A 16,137-nucleotide genomic window follows, 5' to 3' on the forward strand; every position below is an offset into this window, starting at 1 on the left:
TGGATTCAGTTTTGAAAGAGAAAGCCTTTCAAAAGGAGAGATTGAAAGGAAACTTAGGAAACTGACTGAAAGCACTCATTATGTCTTCCATTGGCACTGCTCAACAAAGAATTTCAAAGCTTTTGACATGCACGAGGGATATGGGTAAAATTAGCTTAGCCCATAGGAATTATCCTATGCTAGCACCTACCTGAGATACACACATACCTACTTGGATACACACAAGCCTGAGAAAAGTGTGCTTCAGTTGCAGAGCACATATACACTGGCAGAGCATGGGGAGAAGTGCTATGTGAGCAGATGCAGCACATATAAAGCTTAAAAGGGTGCCACCTCTGAGCTTCCATAGCTATGTCCCCTTAAGGTGCAGCTATGTAGAACAGACTTAGCCTGTATAATCATAATCATATCAGGCAGAGTTAGGAAATAGCAGACATGCCACCAATAAGCTCGGTGCAATTCAATGACTGAACTCTGCTCCAGCACGCTTGCCAACTAATTTAGCTTTGCATTAGGTTTGACGGATAGCAAGGAGTATCCGTTGTTGCACAAAAAGGGAGACAGGGATATAGGAAAAAAGCAAGAGCCTTCCTGGCTGCCAGAAGGAAAAAGTAAAGAGCAACAAAAATAGATCAAAGAATCATCATTAAAAGTTTCCTGTTGCTTCTCTCATTCACAAAAAAAAGAATTCTAAGAGTAATGATTATCAGAAAGGATACATATACAACACTTGATCGCTTGCAGAGCATGACAGAGGTGGTGTTCATTGTTATTTATGTGTCCAGCCCACTCATGTAACCCATAATCAATATGGGGGATAAAATTAATTCAAGAAAACTTGCAGTACTGTTCAGGATATAACTCTGGTATCAAAAGTAGTGCTAATGACAGCAACTTTGAAAGACAGCAAATACTGAGTAAAATACCTACGATGTGCTAATGAACTGAGCTAATTATAAATCCCTGTTCAATATACGTGTGAGAGGAGGATATTAATAGGTACTTATACTTTTTGTCAGGGCATCTGAGAAAGCAAAAGATTATCTTGTAATTAAGACTGAAGCATAAATGACTGAATATTTATATTACAATCTTTCTGTCTCATTCTTCCTGTACAACTTCTGGCAAGAAAAAAATCCTTCCATCCCAACTGTGGTGTCTGGCCAAAGGTTCTTTATCTCCTCCTAAAACCTTGAGCACACATTGCCAATACAGTATATTGAGTCCCATTCCCATGAAACAAGGAAAGCAAAGGACTGAGTCCACCTACTTGAGCTGCCTGGGCTCGCAGTCCAACCCAGGTAAGAGCAGCCTGGCTGTCTGCCTGATGTCATCACTGTCCACTGTTAAGCTGCGCCGGTGCTCGGCATAGGTGATAGCCACTCGCATCCACTCCATCAGCGGCGGCAGAAGCATGAAGGGCCTGGGCAAACAAGGAAAAAACATGCCATGGTTAACATGGGTCTGCTGTCTTCTACTAGGACTCGGCACATTTCATCGCTTCCCCTGCCTGCTTGTGACAGGCAGACAAATAAAGTCCATCCTGCAAAGGTAGATCTGTTCTCCTGCTCGGCAAGGTGGCAGGTCAGCAGGTGAGAGACCATTTGTGCACAACTGACCATTTGAGACCGCTGCAGAACTGCTGCAGCTTTGCTCTTCTGTCATTTTCCCCAGCAAAACTTGCCATACTTTGGACTTGGGGATGAATGAGTACAATCAAAGAGATAAGCAACACAGAGACAACTCTGAGGAAGAAAACACATATAACAAACAACAAACTGTAAGCAACTTGCAGAAAAAACAATTTACTTGATCCTAATTTGTACAGTACCCAGAGCAGCACACAGAGAGGTTTTAGTCTGTACAAGGAATTGCAAGCCAATAAAGCAACATAAATACGGCAGTAACAACAGAGCCAAAAGCCATTTTAGGCTAGCTTATGAACAGCCTCTCCCTTACTCCTATGAATGAACACAACACTGAAATTATACAATAATATATGGGTATCATAACACTCATACACAACATATCTCTCCTCCCAGTACACAGCCAGAGTGATCTGTTATTTGCTTGATTTTCCCCCAGGGATACCTGCCACCGTGACGCGAGGCTCAGAAGTGCCAGCTGTAATTGGAAACACCTCTCCCATTTCTAGTAATGAATTTACTCATGCTGAAAAAAAAAACAAAAACAAAAAAAACAAAAACAAAAAAAAACCCAAACCCTTTGCATTTAAGCATTCAAAAGAAAATAACCGAGGGAATAAGGTATCAGTTTCTTTATAAAGTTAAAGGAAGAAAGATGCACACCAGAAAATATGAAGCGATATTAATGAAAGCGGCTGAACCCATGAAAGGCATTTTCAAAGCAGCACACGTATATGTGTGCGCACATCTGCCATCACAGTAAGAGCGAGCAGCGCCGATCCCATTAGAAATCATTTTATCAATAATGAGATTTGTAAGCAGAACTGCCTTTGGATGGCTTTGAACATCCTTCAGGCTGGAATAATTCTATCCCATCAAATATGTGCTAGCTCTTTCAATTTTACCAGTTACAAAGCACACTCTAATAAGTTGCCATTTTCTGCTTGCAAACAAGCCTGCTTATTTTCCCTCTGCTCCTTTCCTTCTCCTGAGTGGCAAAGAAATATCTACAAAATCACAGGTCTGTCTAAATATCTGATCAATCCTGGACTGCCAGTGCAAGAGTGTTCTTAACGTGACTTGCTGCTTTAACCAGTATGCTTCTACATCAATCAACTACTACATTAGGGCTCCTACATCCTTCACTTTGAAAACCACGCAGTAGCTCACCAGCTGAGACACCTTCTTGAAGTTCAGCTTTAATTCCCCAGCCCATTTAAGCTTACTAACTCACTCCAGATCCGTGGGATGATCGCTGCAGCCAATCTGCAGCACAGCCAGCTCAGAGTTGACTGACTGCCCTGAGGCAAGAGCAGCAATCCAGACAACTCGTGTTTGGGAGATGTATTCAGCAGTTGGCTCCAGAGAACTTCTTTCTGGCCTACAACAGAGCCAGCATTTACACCTTTCAGCTTCAGGCATCGAAGGGAGGAGCCTAAATTCAGTATCCAGACTCGTTCTTTGTTTAGCAGAGCCCCTGGCCTCCTCCCAAAATGGTGAACACAGAAAGATGTGCTTAAAAGCACTAGAATGAAGAACTCAAGAGTGATTAATTTAACACCCATCTTACAAGTAACCGTATCTGGAACCTTTTGTGGCCAAGCACAATTTTGGTATTTAGGCCACGTTGCAGCATCCCTGAAGCTTTCACATTGGGATCATCACTGGACAGAGAACTGTGCCAGTCCAGCAGAGACCAGATCGTCTTCCCAGGTAGTGAGCCAGACCTGGGTTACTGTCATGCTGCTGCAATAGCTGTGCTCAGCCAGCAGAAAATACCATTGAGTCTGTACCAGAAATAACACAGACTAGGAATAAATTTCCATTCTCTAAAAACTGGCATGTGCCAGGATCCTAAATGGATTGCATGCACAAGCAGATCTTGAACAAGAAAAGCTTGGCTGGGGAGGAAAGGGAAGGAAGAGGTGTTTGCTTGTTTGTTTTAAATCACAATAGACTTTTCCAAAGGCTTTAAAACTCATCTCAGTACACTACTTAGTTACCCTGCGTCAAAGGAGAGCAGTCTTCAGATTGCATTAAGTGTCAGGAAGGATGACTTTCTCTTGCTGCTGTCCTAAACTGTCCCACTCCCACCACTCACATTACTGTGCAAGCAAATAAATCATTATTCTATCAGCAGTGACTATGATGACCACAATCTCTATTTTGCTGTAAAGGCTCTATTTCCTCAGAAAATTTCAAGCTTGAGGATGGAATTTCTGTTCTTCCTCTTGTTCCCCCCCTTCCACCCAACTCTTTCCTTTCTTCACAGTATGCTTGTAGGCATGCTAGCAGCAGCACTTCACTCATTTTCTCCCTGACAACACATTACATAAGACACACTACTGCATGATCTAAGCAGAGAGAGATGCAGTTCAGCTGAAGTAAATGCCAACGCTGGGTTGCACTGCACTAATAAATGCACTTACTCTTTTTTCTAGAAAATAAATGCAATTGTCATTCCTATGGCTCTTAACCTGAGATTCCGTCTGCCTCTAGGGAAACACCGATCATTTCACAGTCTGAAAAACACCAGAGGAGGATGGAGGAGTGAAACCTCCATGGAAAATTAACCGGGAAGATGCCGCAAGCTGAAAAACGAATTTCTATCTGTGCATTTCTGTCTGTGCCATGTTCTGGGCAGTGCATTTTCCTCATGATTTTCTGACATTTAGAAGCATTTGGCAGCTCATTAAATTCTGCACATGAAGCAATCCAGCCCTGGGAAACTGTCGTATTCCCAGCAGTAGTTCACTGGGGGCACACATACTGTGTTTTCTATGAAGAATGCCACCACTGCTTTGTTCAGTTTCTTGTCATCTTGCCTTACAAGAGAGCAATTTTACATGTAAGCTGGGATAGTATACAGCAAAAAAAGTAAAATGAACACTCCTCGCTTACTACATGCCTTGTAAAGAAACACAATAATGTCTGAGAACACCACGAGCTATCAATATTTTATCCATCAGTTGTTCAACATTTTCTCCACTTTGAACCAGACAGCCCCACCATTGCCAAGGGATCAGGTTGGAGAAGTGCTCTGAGAAAGAATGGAATCTATTGTTGTTGTTTTCCCCTCATTTGAACAAAAATGCATTATTCTATGTAGACATAATCAAGAAGGATGGTGGCAGCCACACTTGGCAGAGAACTTACAGCAAGTTCATTTGCTGAAAGGGGTTGTAGCTTTTCCCTGGATATGTGCTGCACTTAACTGATTACAATTGCCTAGGACACGACTGGCATGTGGGGATCATGTGTGGCAGTCTCTGAGGCTACGCTGTGAGATCACAGACTTTCAGTGTCAGGTCATTCATCACAAAGAAACTGCTCTCCAAAGTAAGCTCTTCTCAGGATTTTTTAAGAACCCTAAGGCCAAGGCATTTTTGGCAGAGGGAAGTTAATTGTATGCAGAGGAGGCAAGACCTCCACAGCAGTCAGAAGATGATGGCATTGGTATGCCATTCACCACTGAATGCTGAGAAAATGCTCACAGAGCTTCAGCTTCAGGAGTGACAAGTAAATGGTGATTTGTGTAGGAAGACAGCTAGAAGATGCACTGTTTCAACTTTACAGCAAGACAGAAAAAAAGTATGGCAACAGAGTCAAAAAGAAAATAGAGCAATGAGTTAGAGAAGGAAAAGACTCTGAGGCAAGACAGAGTATCCAAAACCAAATCATTTAACGTCAAAGTAGAAAACAGAGGCATACTTAAAGCTTGGATTCTCAAACACTAAACCATTCTGGAAGTTGCAGCAAAGAAAGTTCACTGGGTATGTAATTATATGTGAATAAAGTAACAAGACAAACACAAAATCTTTACTCCAAAACACAACCAGCTTAAGCCTGGAGCCATTCCTTTCAGAATCAAGATATTTTAGTGAATTTGCAAAAACCTGCTACATTTACAAAGGAAAGATAGGAACTGCCATTCTGGTTCTGATCCAGAGATCATCTCAACTAATGCCACGTCTTTCAAAGCAAACAGTCCCAGCTCTTCACAGAAATGGAAAAAAGAAATCTAATCACAGCCAACTGGCCTAAAGGGAAAGTTTTCTTCTGAATTCCCTTGAAACAATGATTGGCTCATGTCTTAGAAGATAAAGAGTTCTCAGATTTTAGTGGATCATTATCAATCTGCTAAGGTCTTGGCTTGGTTCTGCCACAACACTAGCTTCCAGAGGAGTTTAGTGAGTTTTCCTTCAGTGGGACACTAACAAGATGAAAAACATCTGGATAAAATTACATTTATTCGGATCCTTTCTGCACTGAGTCTGCCTTCATAATTTCCTCTGCTGATAGAGCATAAAACGGTACAAGAGTAGTTTTAATCTAGAAATGGCAGCTCTGATCTTTACTAGCAACCACAGAAATCATTTTTTTCTGTTCTTGTCTGCAAACTTCACAGAGAAATGAGACAAGTTTTATTCTATGTTAGCTACAAATCAAAATAAAAACTCACTAAAAAAAGCTCGCTAAAAAAAAAGCATGAAGAAATCACTGGGGATTCACTAAGAATCTTAAAAAGATACTTCAGTCTATGATTTCTTTATTGTTTTAGCAACAGGGAAAAACAATTTTCAGACTGAAAGCAAATACTTCTGTTGTTCTAGAACGTGCCATGTATACTCTAGAAACACATTTATAACATCTGTGTGATGTGGCAGAATGAACTATAGGCAGATGTAAAATAATTAAAACCAACAAACTGTTTGTAGGCGATGATAAGAGTCAGATAAATACACACGATAGCTTTAAGTATAGCAACATGGCCACAGTGATGTGGTCAAGGATGTGACTTGCTTCCATCTGCCTCAAGAACACAGAGCCATTTGATCCTTGTCACTGTGAGTAACCACCTCAACAGACGAGACATCAGGGAATGGAATACCATTGGATTTGCTCTTCTGCTTCTCCCCACTCTCTGACATCCTAAAGTTCTCCGTATGCTAAAAGGCACTACTGCAAACAACCAGACAAGTAAACTGAGGGGCAAATTAAAATCTGGACCTAAGTGCAGTTTTAAGCTCTAATCAATAGACAGCTGCATGCTTAACTCACTTACATGAAGATGAGATGCAACTCTGAAGACAGATTCGCTGAATCTCACGCTACGCACTGAAAACAGCACTTATCAATGACACGTGTGTGAGCTCCAAACGCCAGACATGCAGAGGTCAATTCTGTATGTCTCTGAGGGCCCTGGGTTTCAAATGCAGCATCTCAGTAGCTGTGAGCTTCCCTAGCTCTTCATATCACACAATAGAAGCTCTGGTCAGGTCTGGACTTCATAATGAACTGCTCATTTGCATCACATCTCTTGAGCCTTTCCTGTATAAAAAAGGTGACCGTGCTGGCTTCCAAGTCCCCCCATTTTGCCACTGTAGCTGCTCTGAAGGATGCTTACTCCCCCCTGCTGCCTCTCAGGCCAGCTGTGGCCAGCAGCAAGGACGTCTCACTTTTGCGTGCCTCTCACACATCACTCTGTTGTTTGTGGCGTTACAGTTCAAGTTTCTGAAGCCCATAGAGCTTGTCCTCAGTTACACAACTGGTCTTAATCTGCCCCAACTTTTCAGTTGTCACTAAAAATTTCCACAATTTATGTGGAAAATCTTAAAAATTCCCTTTGTGGCATTGTTGCAAGCCTCGTACTTATGTTTTTAAGTCATCAGCACTGACTAACAAAAAATGAGAAAGGAGAAAGTTAATTATTGTGGATTTTCTGGGTAATTCAGTCAAAAGGGCCCCTGAGAGTTTGCAGAATGACCAGAAGAGGCAGGCATGGTTTGTTCCAACCTGAACCAGTTTGACATTTAGGGCTCCATAACTAGGAGCACCCCAAACGAACTGACTGAAGAGATGTTGCCATGTGCTACAAGCACAATTCCTGCTGCAAAAGAAAACACTGATCCAGTCTGGAGTAAAACATGAATGCAAACTACAAGCATTAACTGAAAAAGCCTGTAACAACATGCTACGTGATAGGCAGAAATAAACACAGGCAGAAAGCCAGAAAAGGTTGTCTATTATTCCTGGATTAACCTTGATCTTGTGGCCAGAAAAACCAAGAGGTATTCTTATGCTTCATTCCAGGTGCTAGGCTAGCAAAATGAAAGCAAACCACAGCGTGCTACCTGCAAGAAGATATATCTGGGGTCAGTGTGATTCTTCACTATCCACTGCTGCAACTCCTCCTCCATCACTTTTTTTGCCCATTATAGCTAACTCCTGCAAACACTAGTCGGATTGAGATAACAGGCCTGTTAGTTATGACTTCCACCATGCCAACGTGCATACGTTAAAAACATATGCTGATTCTCAAGCCAAAACCAATCTGCCAGATTCAATCACAGAACTAATTTTCAGGGCCCAGTTGTAAAATCTTGAATGCAGAGCATTGCCACGCTTATGAAAATTGCCTGAAGCTCCTGAGTTGTAATTGTGAGAACAAAGAACCAGTCAGAGAAATATTTTTGTGCGGTTCTGGAAAACTCAGAACTGTTTGATTATAACTGCAAAAGTTTGCTCTGCTGAACAAAGACCATCCTGAGCAAAGCACATTTTTAACAATAAATAAGGAAACATTTCCATTTATTTTACAGCACAAGCCAAAATCTAATTAATGTTTTGTAAGACAATTTTTCAAACATTAAACAATGGTAGATAGAAGCTAAACATTTGAAGACTAAAAAATGTTTCTTTCATATTTCAGAACAGCAAAAAGCTAGATGAAATTTCTATTTTCACTGCTTGACTGATATCATACTTCTGAGCCATGTCACACGACTGTGAGCATGGCCTCCGTGTAGATTAATCTCATCTGATGCTGATATCAAGGTATTCCTAATGAAAATCTAAATAATATTTTGGCTTTTTACACTCATGCAAGTTTAGCATAAAGTCATGAAAAACACCTACGTGCAGATGAAGAGAACTGATTTTGGAGCTCTCTTAGATACAAACTAAAATCAGGCATTCACTCCAGCCTGTGGTGTAATTACTTAACTTGGGTTCTGGCTCCTGTACTATAATCATGGAAGATCTCACTAAATAACCAAAATTTTAGAATCCATTTTCTTGAATAAAAGGCAATCAAGCCCACAGGGTGTAGCATTTGTGAATGAATAGGCAGTACTCATCTCTCTAAGCCAGCGCCAGGTAAGACATAACATATATCATTAATGAAAGATTATGACGAGGAGTTACATCACTGCTAGTTAAAATAGATGCAATTGCAGCATTTCTTAAATTATTTTGCAATAGAACACAAATTGAGCCTTACTAGCAAGCTGTTCAATGAACATATTCATTTCATGCCTTCAAAGATCTTCCATTTTGTTCCTCGAGCTGCTGCTGTACAGAAATTGAGTATATACACTCTTAGTGAATGTCAATTTTAATTCTAGGTTTCAATGCTTCAAAATATACCTGCCTGCTGCAATCAAGAACAACTTCGACAGGATACACGTAAAGTTAAAACAAAAATCTTTTGCCAACTTGGGTATCAGTAGCCTCCTGTCATCTCTACTGAATTGTAAAAAGTGTTCCTTCCTCTTAGGAAGAGGTCCATAAATCTAATGTTCCCATTAGAATGAAATTATGTGCTGCACACAATAGCCACAATTGACAAAATATCAGGAACTCTGACAAGGCTAATCTCTACTCTCAAACACTATCAGTCCATAAAGATAACTCACCCAACTGCTTTTCCAGATTCTCCAAGACGGTTGTCCATACATGCACTGCAGAATCTAGCAGGTAACCTGCACCAGTTCTCAGAGCACATGCATTTCTACATCACAAACTGCGGGAATCTTCACAAATGACAACCTTGCAAACCAGAAAAGTGTAAAGGCACTTACCTTCAAAGTCCTGATATGATCATACGTGTAGTTGCTAGGACTGCTAGCACAAATAAGCAGCCAGAAGCATGCACTGTGGCTCAAGCAATAACGTCTAAAAAGCAACATCTTGCTACCAAAGTTTTGCATCTTGTATACTCTGAACTACAGAGTTGCATATTTTATGCTGAGTTTGCAAATGACTGAGTGCAGTGGTGCAGTACAGGATAGGAAGCAGATTAAAAAACAACTGTCATCCAACATTGGATTTATGTCAAGACTATTCTTTTTTTATCCCATCTCTCTCTAAAAAGGGACACTTTGATAATCTTACAACAAGAGATTAGATTTATGTTCTAATGCAGGTCTGGAGAATGGAGTTTTCTTATACACAGCTAAAATTCACTCTTGCAATAGGTTTAACCTGCTTCATTTTGACCATTGCCAAGTGTACAGCTCTGTGGCTACTACAGCTAATGGCTGGTATTCCAATATCAGAATATTTTGTTTCTAATACCAAACTGGAAGGATATTCTTTTCCTTTCAACACTGTTAAAATTCTGCTGTCAAAAAGCAGATTTAAAACTACAGAAACATCGATGAATGGCATTGCATCAATTCTAATGCCAAGTACAAAGTGCACAATTATTTTTCTTCAGCTTGTTGAAAAATGTAGTTCAAAATCTGTCTGCTCTCCATCGTTACCTGTTGCTTGAATAAGCCTTCCTTATCAACACCCAGTGCTCTGCATTTCAAATGCAAAGGAACAATAAGATGCATGTGGAAGATGAGAAACCAAAATCTTTCTTCCCAGAGCTTTTACCTGAAAGAAAACTGAAGCAGCAAAATTTTTTCAGAAATAAAGTAGTTTCTACTTGCCTTTCTTCACCTTAGTTACCTCTAAGTCCTGAGTATATGGCTGGAACTGTACATAATGAGAATGACAATGCATCACTACACCTGGGTGAATGCCTTTTCTATAGGTAGTCAAACTAAGTTAGTTTGGTCACCTATGCTTGAGCAAAGATTAAGCATAATAAGCATCTCAGCATAGAGATTTCAACAGACAAAAAGAGGTTCCAAAGCAAGTTAATTAAACTATTGCAGCATTTCTTGTATAAGGAATAATGGGATACCCAGATGGAAAGTCAGTTAAGGAACATGTGTTTCTGTGGTGTTCCAATGCATCAAAATTCTTCAGAGAGAACCTTCCCAAAAAGTTTGGCAGCCACATCAGGGAACTCAGCACAGCTACCTGGCACAGAGGTAACTCTTAATCACACAATCTGGATACTGAAAGTAATATAATTGCAACAAGATGCATTCTGAGCAGCTTGTAAAAGTCCTGTTATAATTTCACGCTGAACTACTTACACTCCTCTCAAATAGCTTGTCTATCTTGTGAATAACTCATCCTTTTGTACTGAAAAATCTTAGCAGTTCTAAAGCACTTGTATCAGAAGACCCTATACCTTTTTGGAACTGTTTTGTCTCTGAAGGAAGCTGAAGAGGTGAAGAATGGCTAATTGAATTGCTTATAGTAGCAGAGTTTTCCAGCAAGGTTAGAAATAAATACTTACAGCCTCTGTTTCTCTGCCCTGTTCTCTAGCCTTTGAGATATACTTTCTAATTCATGCAAGAAAGAACTTTAGGTACAAAGTCTTCAGTTGAACTGAAGATCCCAGCAGTTTGACTTAGAGGACCCCTTTCAGCAGCATCACTTCAGATTTATACTGATAAGCAGAGAGAGTAAAATACAGTTCATTGTCATTCCTCTCTGAGCAAACACATCAGACCAGCATGCATTGTATCAGCACGTGGTTGTTTAGCCCCAGAAGAATCCACAAATCAGAGCTGAATCTGCTTAGACATGTAACTCATTTGAATAGGATTTGTATTGCAGAGCAGACATACTTTTAAAAACAGTCAGCTCAGCATTTACTGTAAGAACACTAGATGAAGACAGCACAATTTAGCATCCTAGGTGACAATCAGGTCATGGCTGTACATGCACTTGTAGGTAGGGGACCAGGAAACACAAACTTCCAGAGTCTCCTTTAAAAGGAGACAAAGCAGAGACATACAATCTAGGATTACCCCAGGGAAAGCTTAGTTTCTAATCCCCACAAGGTCAAAGAGAAAGAATGATTGTTGCTATTATCATAAATTATACCCAGAAACGTTTACTCTTCAGAAGAGCTTAGCTCTCAGGTCTCTGTAACAAAGATGTCAGGAGCAATAAGAGAGAAAAACCCAACAATCTGCCAACCATGGCTGCTGTGCTGCAAAAACTCCTAACAGTGTCTTTATTTAGCTGATGCTTTAACCAGGGCCATGCTAACTCCTTCCTCAGGAAACAGGCAAATTCTGCACGCCTGTAATTTAGTCCAACAGGAAACAATATTAACTTCAATTGGAAACAGCAATTACTGAAAAAGAAGAAACTTGCTGGCTTTTTACCATCATGCTTTGCAGTATTTTCAGAATCTTTCATCCACAGAGTAACTACTTTTTACTTACATTACTTACGGGAGCACTGTGGTTATCTTTGAAGAACTATCTCTGGGAAAAAATGGAGACAGACTGATATTAAATAACAGCCAACAGCAAGTAGATAAATAGAGACTCAGTCAGTCCTCTACTACTTTAACAGGTAGCTGCTGTCCCAAAGCTGAAAAAATGAAGCCAGAAGACCTTTATTCACCTCTGTGTTTGTAAAATACCTTTCCCATAACGCTTGCTATAACAGTTCTGTTATAACTTTTTCTGCATTACTCTTCTTTCCTTTTTTAATGCTACTTTGCTGCTTAATCTTCTGATGATGAAATAGCAAACAATAAACAATACACAACATAGAGGGTCTACAGGCACTGGGCATTTCTGCTTGTACTAGCCTGGAGAATACAGGCAACTCATTTAACAGGCTTTTATTTTCTCCTACCTTCTTTTTGATCTGAACAGATGGAAACTTAAGTGCAGAAGCCAAGAACTTAACACTGAAATCTTCACAGCAGTTGCAGTAATTACTGTAGCTGTAGTTACAGTAATTGCAGAGTGGTAGTACACACACACATAGTGGCTATCATCTCTTCGTTACTAAAGAAATGAGCCAACAATTGGCTACATAGTTTTCAAACATTTTTACAAGGAGGGGACATTTGCCAGAAAAGGCTTGGGTCAAAGACACAATGCAAGCACTGACATCTACTCTAACAGTGTTTTTCAGAAGAAACTTTTGTAACCGCCAGAACAAAGACTGTTAAAAGTTGGTACTGTTTCTCCAGGTAGGTGGAAAGGAATAGTTACTTGCCTGCTAAGAGAACAGCCAGTTCTCCAAAACTACCTCTTCACACCTAGCGACTGGGAAGTTACCAGGTGACACACACAAACTTCAAGGGACAAAAACTGCCATTCGAACCACAGAACAGCTGAGGTTGCACAGCATCCCTGGAGATGGTTTTGTTCAAACCAGGGTGAGCTAGAGCAGGTTGCTCAGGACCATGTCCAGTGGGATTCTGATTACTTCCAAGGTCAGAGACTACACAAATAACAGTGGCAACCCGTTACAGTGTTCTTATTAGGTTAAGTATAGTTTTATTGTATTGAAGTAGAATTTTCTGTAATCCAGTTTGTGCTTTTGTTCTTTCACTGTGCACCAATTAGAACGGTCTGGCTTCATCTTTGTTTACCTCCCTACTGGGAGGGAAATATTTATAAAGACTGATAAGATCTCCCTGAGCCTTCTCTTAGCCAAAGAAACCCCAGCTCTCTCAGCCACACCTCAAATGACAGAAACTGCATTCCATTTTCATCATCTTTGTGGCTCTTTGCTGGATTCTCTCCAGTATATCCATCTCTCTTCTATACTGGGAGCCCAGAACTGTACCTGTACAGGGCTGAGCAGTGGAAGGATCTCCCTCTCCACCTGCTGTAAATTCTCTAATTCAGCCCAGGATAATATCAGCCACCTTTGCAGCAAGAGTACACTGCTGGCTTACGTTTGATATGCTGTTTGATTGAACCTCCAGCTCCTTTTCTGCAAAGCTGCTCAGCTCATCAGCCTTCAGCATGTACTGGTGCCTGGGGTTATTCCTTTCCAGACAGGGACTGAGCATTTCCATTTGCTTATCCTAATTGAGATTCCTGTTTGACCAGTTCTTCAACCTACTAAGGTCCCTCTGAACAGCAGCCCAGCCATTAGATGCATCAAAGATTCTCCCATTCTCCCAGTTTCATATCACCTGCAAACCCGCTAAGGATGCACTCTGTCTTATTATCCAGGTCATTAATTAAGTTGTTAAACAGTACTGATCCCACTACTGACCCTGGGACATATCACCAGTGACCGACAGCCAGCTGACTTTGTGATGCTCATCACAAATCTTTGAGCCCAGCAGCTCCCTTCACACTCATCTAGCCCATACCTCATCAAATTTGTCTGTAAGAGTGTTATGGGAGACGGTGTTGACAGCTTTGCTAAGTAAAAGATATACATTGCCTGCTGTTCTCCTCTCATTCACCAACTTATCACAGAAGGTTTCCCCTCTGCAATCCTTACTGAGTACTCCCACACACTCCTTTGGCATCAGCATGTTTTGAAATAGTTTCCATGATTATTTCCTCCTACCCAGGGTCTGAAATGCAGCATGGAATGACATGAAGATCCTTCCATTTTACTTTCCCTTTGTTTGCCTGGTATCTTGTAGATATGTAACTTACATTTTCCCTCTACTGCTCTATCCAACTTGTTCATTATTTCAGATCAGCAAATTGATAGGTTTGCATTTCAGTGTAAGTTATATTGATGAAGAAAATTAACTCCAGGAAGAGCTCCCAGGGATGCTAGATCTTTATGCAAGAAACTACTGTTTCCTTACCAGTACGTCATCACTGATAGTTTCATAGCACTTAGTAAGCACAGGTGCTCTGTTAAAGCTTTGCTGTGTTCTGAGAGAGGGACCCATTTAATCTGAAATAGACTTCTGGAAACTGTCCAGTTATACCCTGGATATTCACAGCTCCAACACTCATTCAGTTCATATACTAATATAATATTTTCGTATCACTTGCAGCTGCACAAAACAGATCAGATATTTTTATTCACATTTTAATATAAAGTAGGCGCCTTGATAATTTACCAACAATTTTAAGATATGATCAGCAAATGCAGTTCACGTGACTCTCACAGTCTGCCAGTAATCCCTACTGGAGTGCTCCTTATTTACCTCCTGCATCCTTATTGTGCCAGATGAACTGAATCCTTTCAGGATCAAAGGAAGAGAATTAAGAATTGCTGCAAACAAGCTCAGAGATGAGATGGATTATTTATGACAAGAAATATAAATGCTTGGCTGGCTTGAAACCAGCACCAGCTATTGCTGTAGTACTTATACATCCACCCCTTGGGCCTCAGAGATACAGTGCCCCTCCAGTCAGAGGACCAGGCAAGTCAGATTATCTGCTTACAGGTGTTTAAATATCAAGTCACATATTCACACCTTCTAATCTTCTAGGTGATCTGTCCCCCTGCACATTCATATCTGACATCTGAGACTTCATACATTAATCTTTAACTGCTGTTCACAGAATCCAATACACATTCAGTAGTAAGGACTCAAGAGGCCAACTTTTTGGTGCATGGCTTCAGATACAGTTATTAGAAGCAAATATTAGTTTCACTGTGCAAGTTCTTGTTCACCCGTAATGCTTTCCCTGTGTGCCATGGCTGGCATGGGAAGGCAGTCCCTTTACTCTCTATCAAGTCTGTTCTGTACTGTTTGATTTGGTATTACAGTGATATTCGTCTCCTTGCAATGCTGCAAAGAGTTTAAATAACCATTGTTTGTACCACACCCCCATTTCAATTCAGAAGATCAGAAGATACAAGCTACCTTAGAAACACTCTAGTTAATGTTACAAATTGCTTACAGACAGCAGTATGGGAGAAAGGCTAGTCTGTTCCAGGTGCAAACAAAGTTTAAAAAAGGAGCAGTGTTTGTTTTTACGGACAACATAAAAGACAGCAGAAGAATCTGGTAGACTGCATCGCCAGTTTCAGCAGTTACACTTGGATTAATTTGATCCTCAGGGTTTGCAATTAATTCCCATCACTACTGGCAAGGTCACCCCTCACTTCTCAATTTTATAATCTTTGAACACGAGGAAATGATCTATAAAAAAAAAGAAAAAAAGAAAAAACCCACGATGATCCAGGATTTCACCATGAATTTCTCTTCAGTCTTTCATTCAGATGTCAGGAGCTCATATTCAAGTGTCCCATTTGCATGGGATACAACTCTCCTAAGAAGTCAGTAGTTTCAGAGTGTTTTGTGTTTCCTCTCCTCTCCTCTCCTCTCCTTTCTAGATATTACTGCTATAGAATGTGCTGAGATGTAACCATACAAAACGGGAAGGTGAAAATTACTCACCAAAAGCACAACAAAATGACTGACTCCTCCTGATAAAATGCTCACATTTTCAATTCTCAAAGCTGTAGAAAATGTCAAAATATATTGTGCAACTATTTAGTGTGGGCCAGAAACAGCACTACTGATGTATAATCAAGTTTAGTCAATAGATGCACACTGACTGTAGGTTATGAACCTCTGAAACATGACCATTCACTCTCTCTTCCATGTAAATGAATATCT

The 16,137-nt window shown here is 40.4% G+C and overlaps 1 protein-coding gene across 1 annotated transcript in view; it reads right to left on the bottom strand.

Moving 5' to 3' along the window:
• Positions 1-16,137, bottom strand: part of ABTB2 (ankyrin repeat and BTB domain containing 2) — a 130,489-nt gene that overhangs the window by 19,541 nt on the left and 94,811 nt on the right. Inside the window, exon 4 of the mRNA XM_042872342.1 lies at positions 1,271-1,423. Coding sequence (XP_042728276.1) covers positions 1,271-1,423 — 153 coding nt within the window. The remainder of the gene's footprint in view (positions 1-1,270; positions 1,424-16,137) is intronic.

The sequence above is a fragment of the Lagopus leucura genome, unplaced genomic scaffold (genome assembly GCF_019238085.1).
Source record: "Lagopus leucura isolate 7727_CA_CO unplaced genomic scaffold, USGS_WTPT01 Super-Scaffold_1, whole genome shotgun sequence".
Lineage (NCBI taxonomy): Eukaryota > Metazoa > Chordata > Aves > Galliformes > Phasianidae > Lagopus > Lagopus leucura.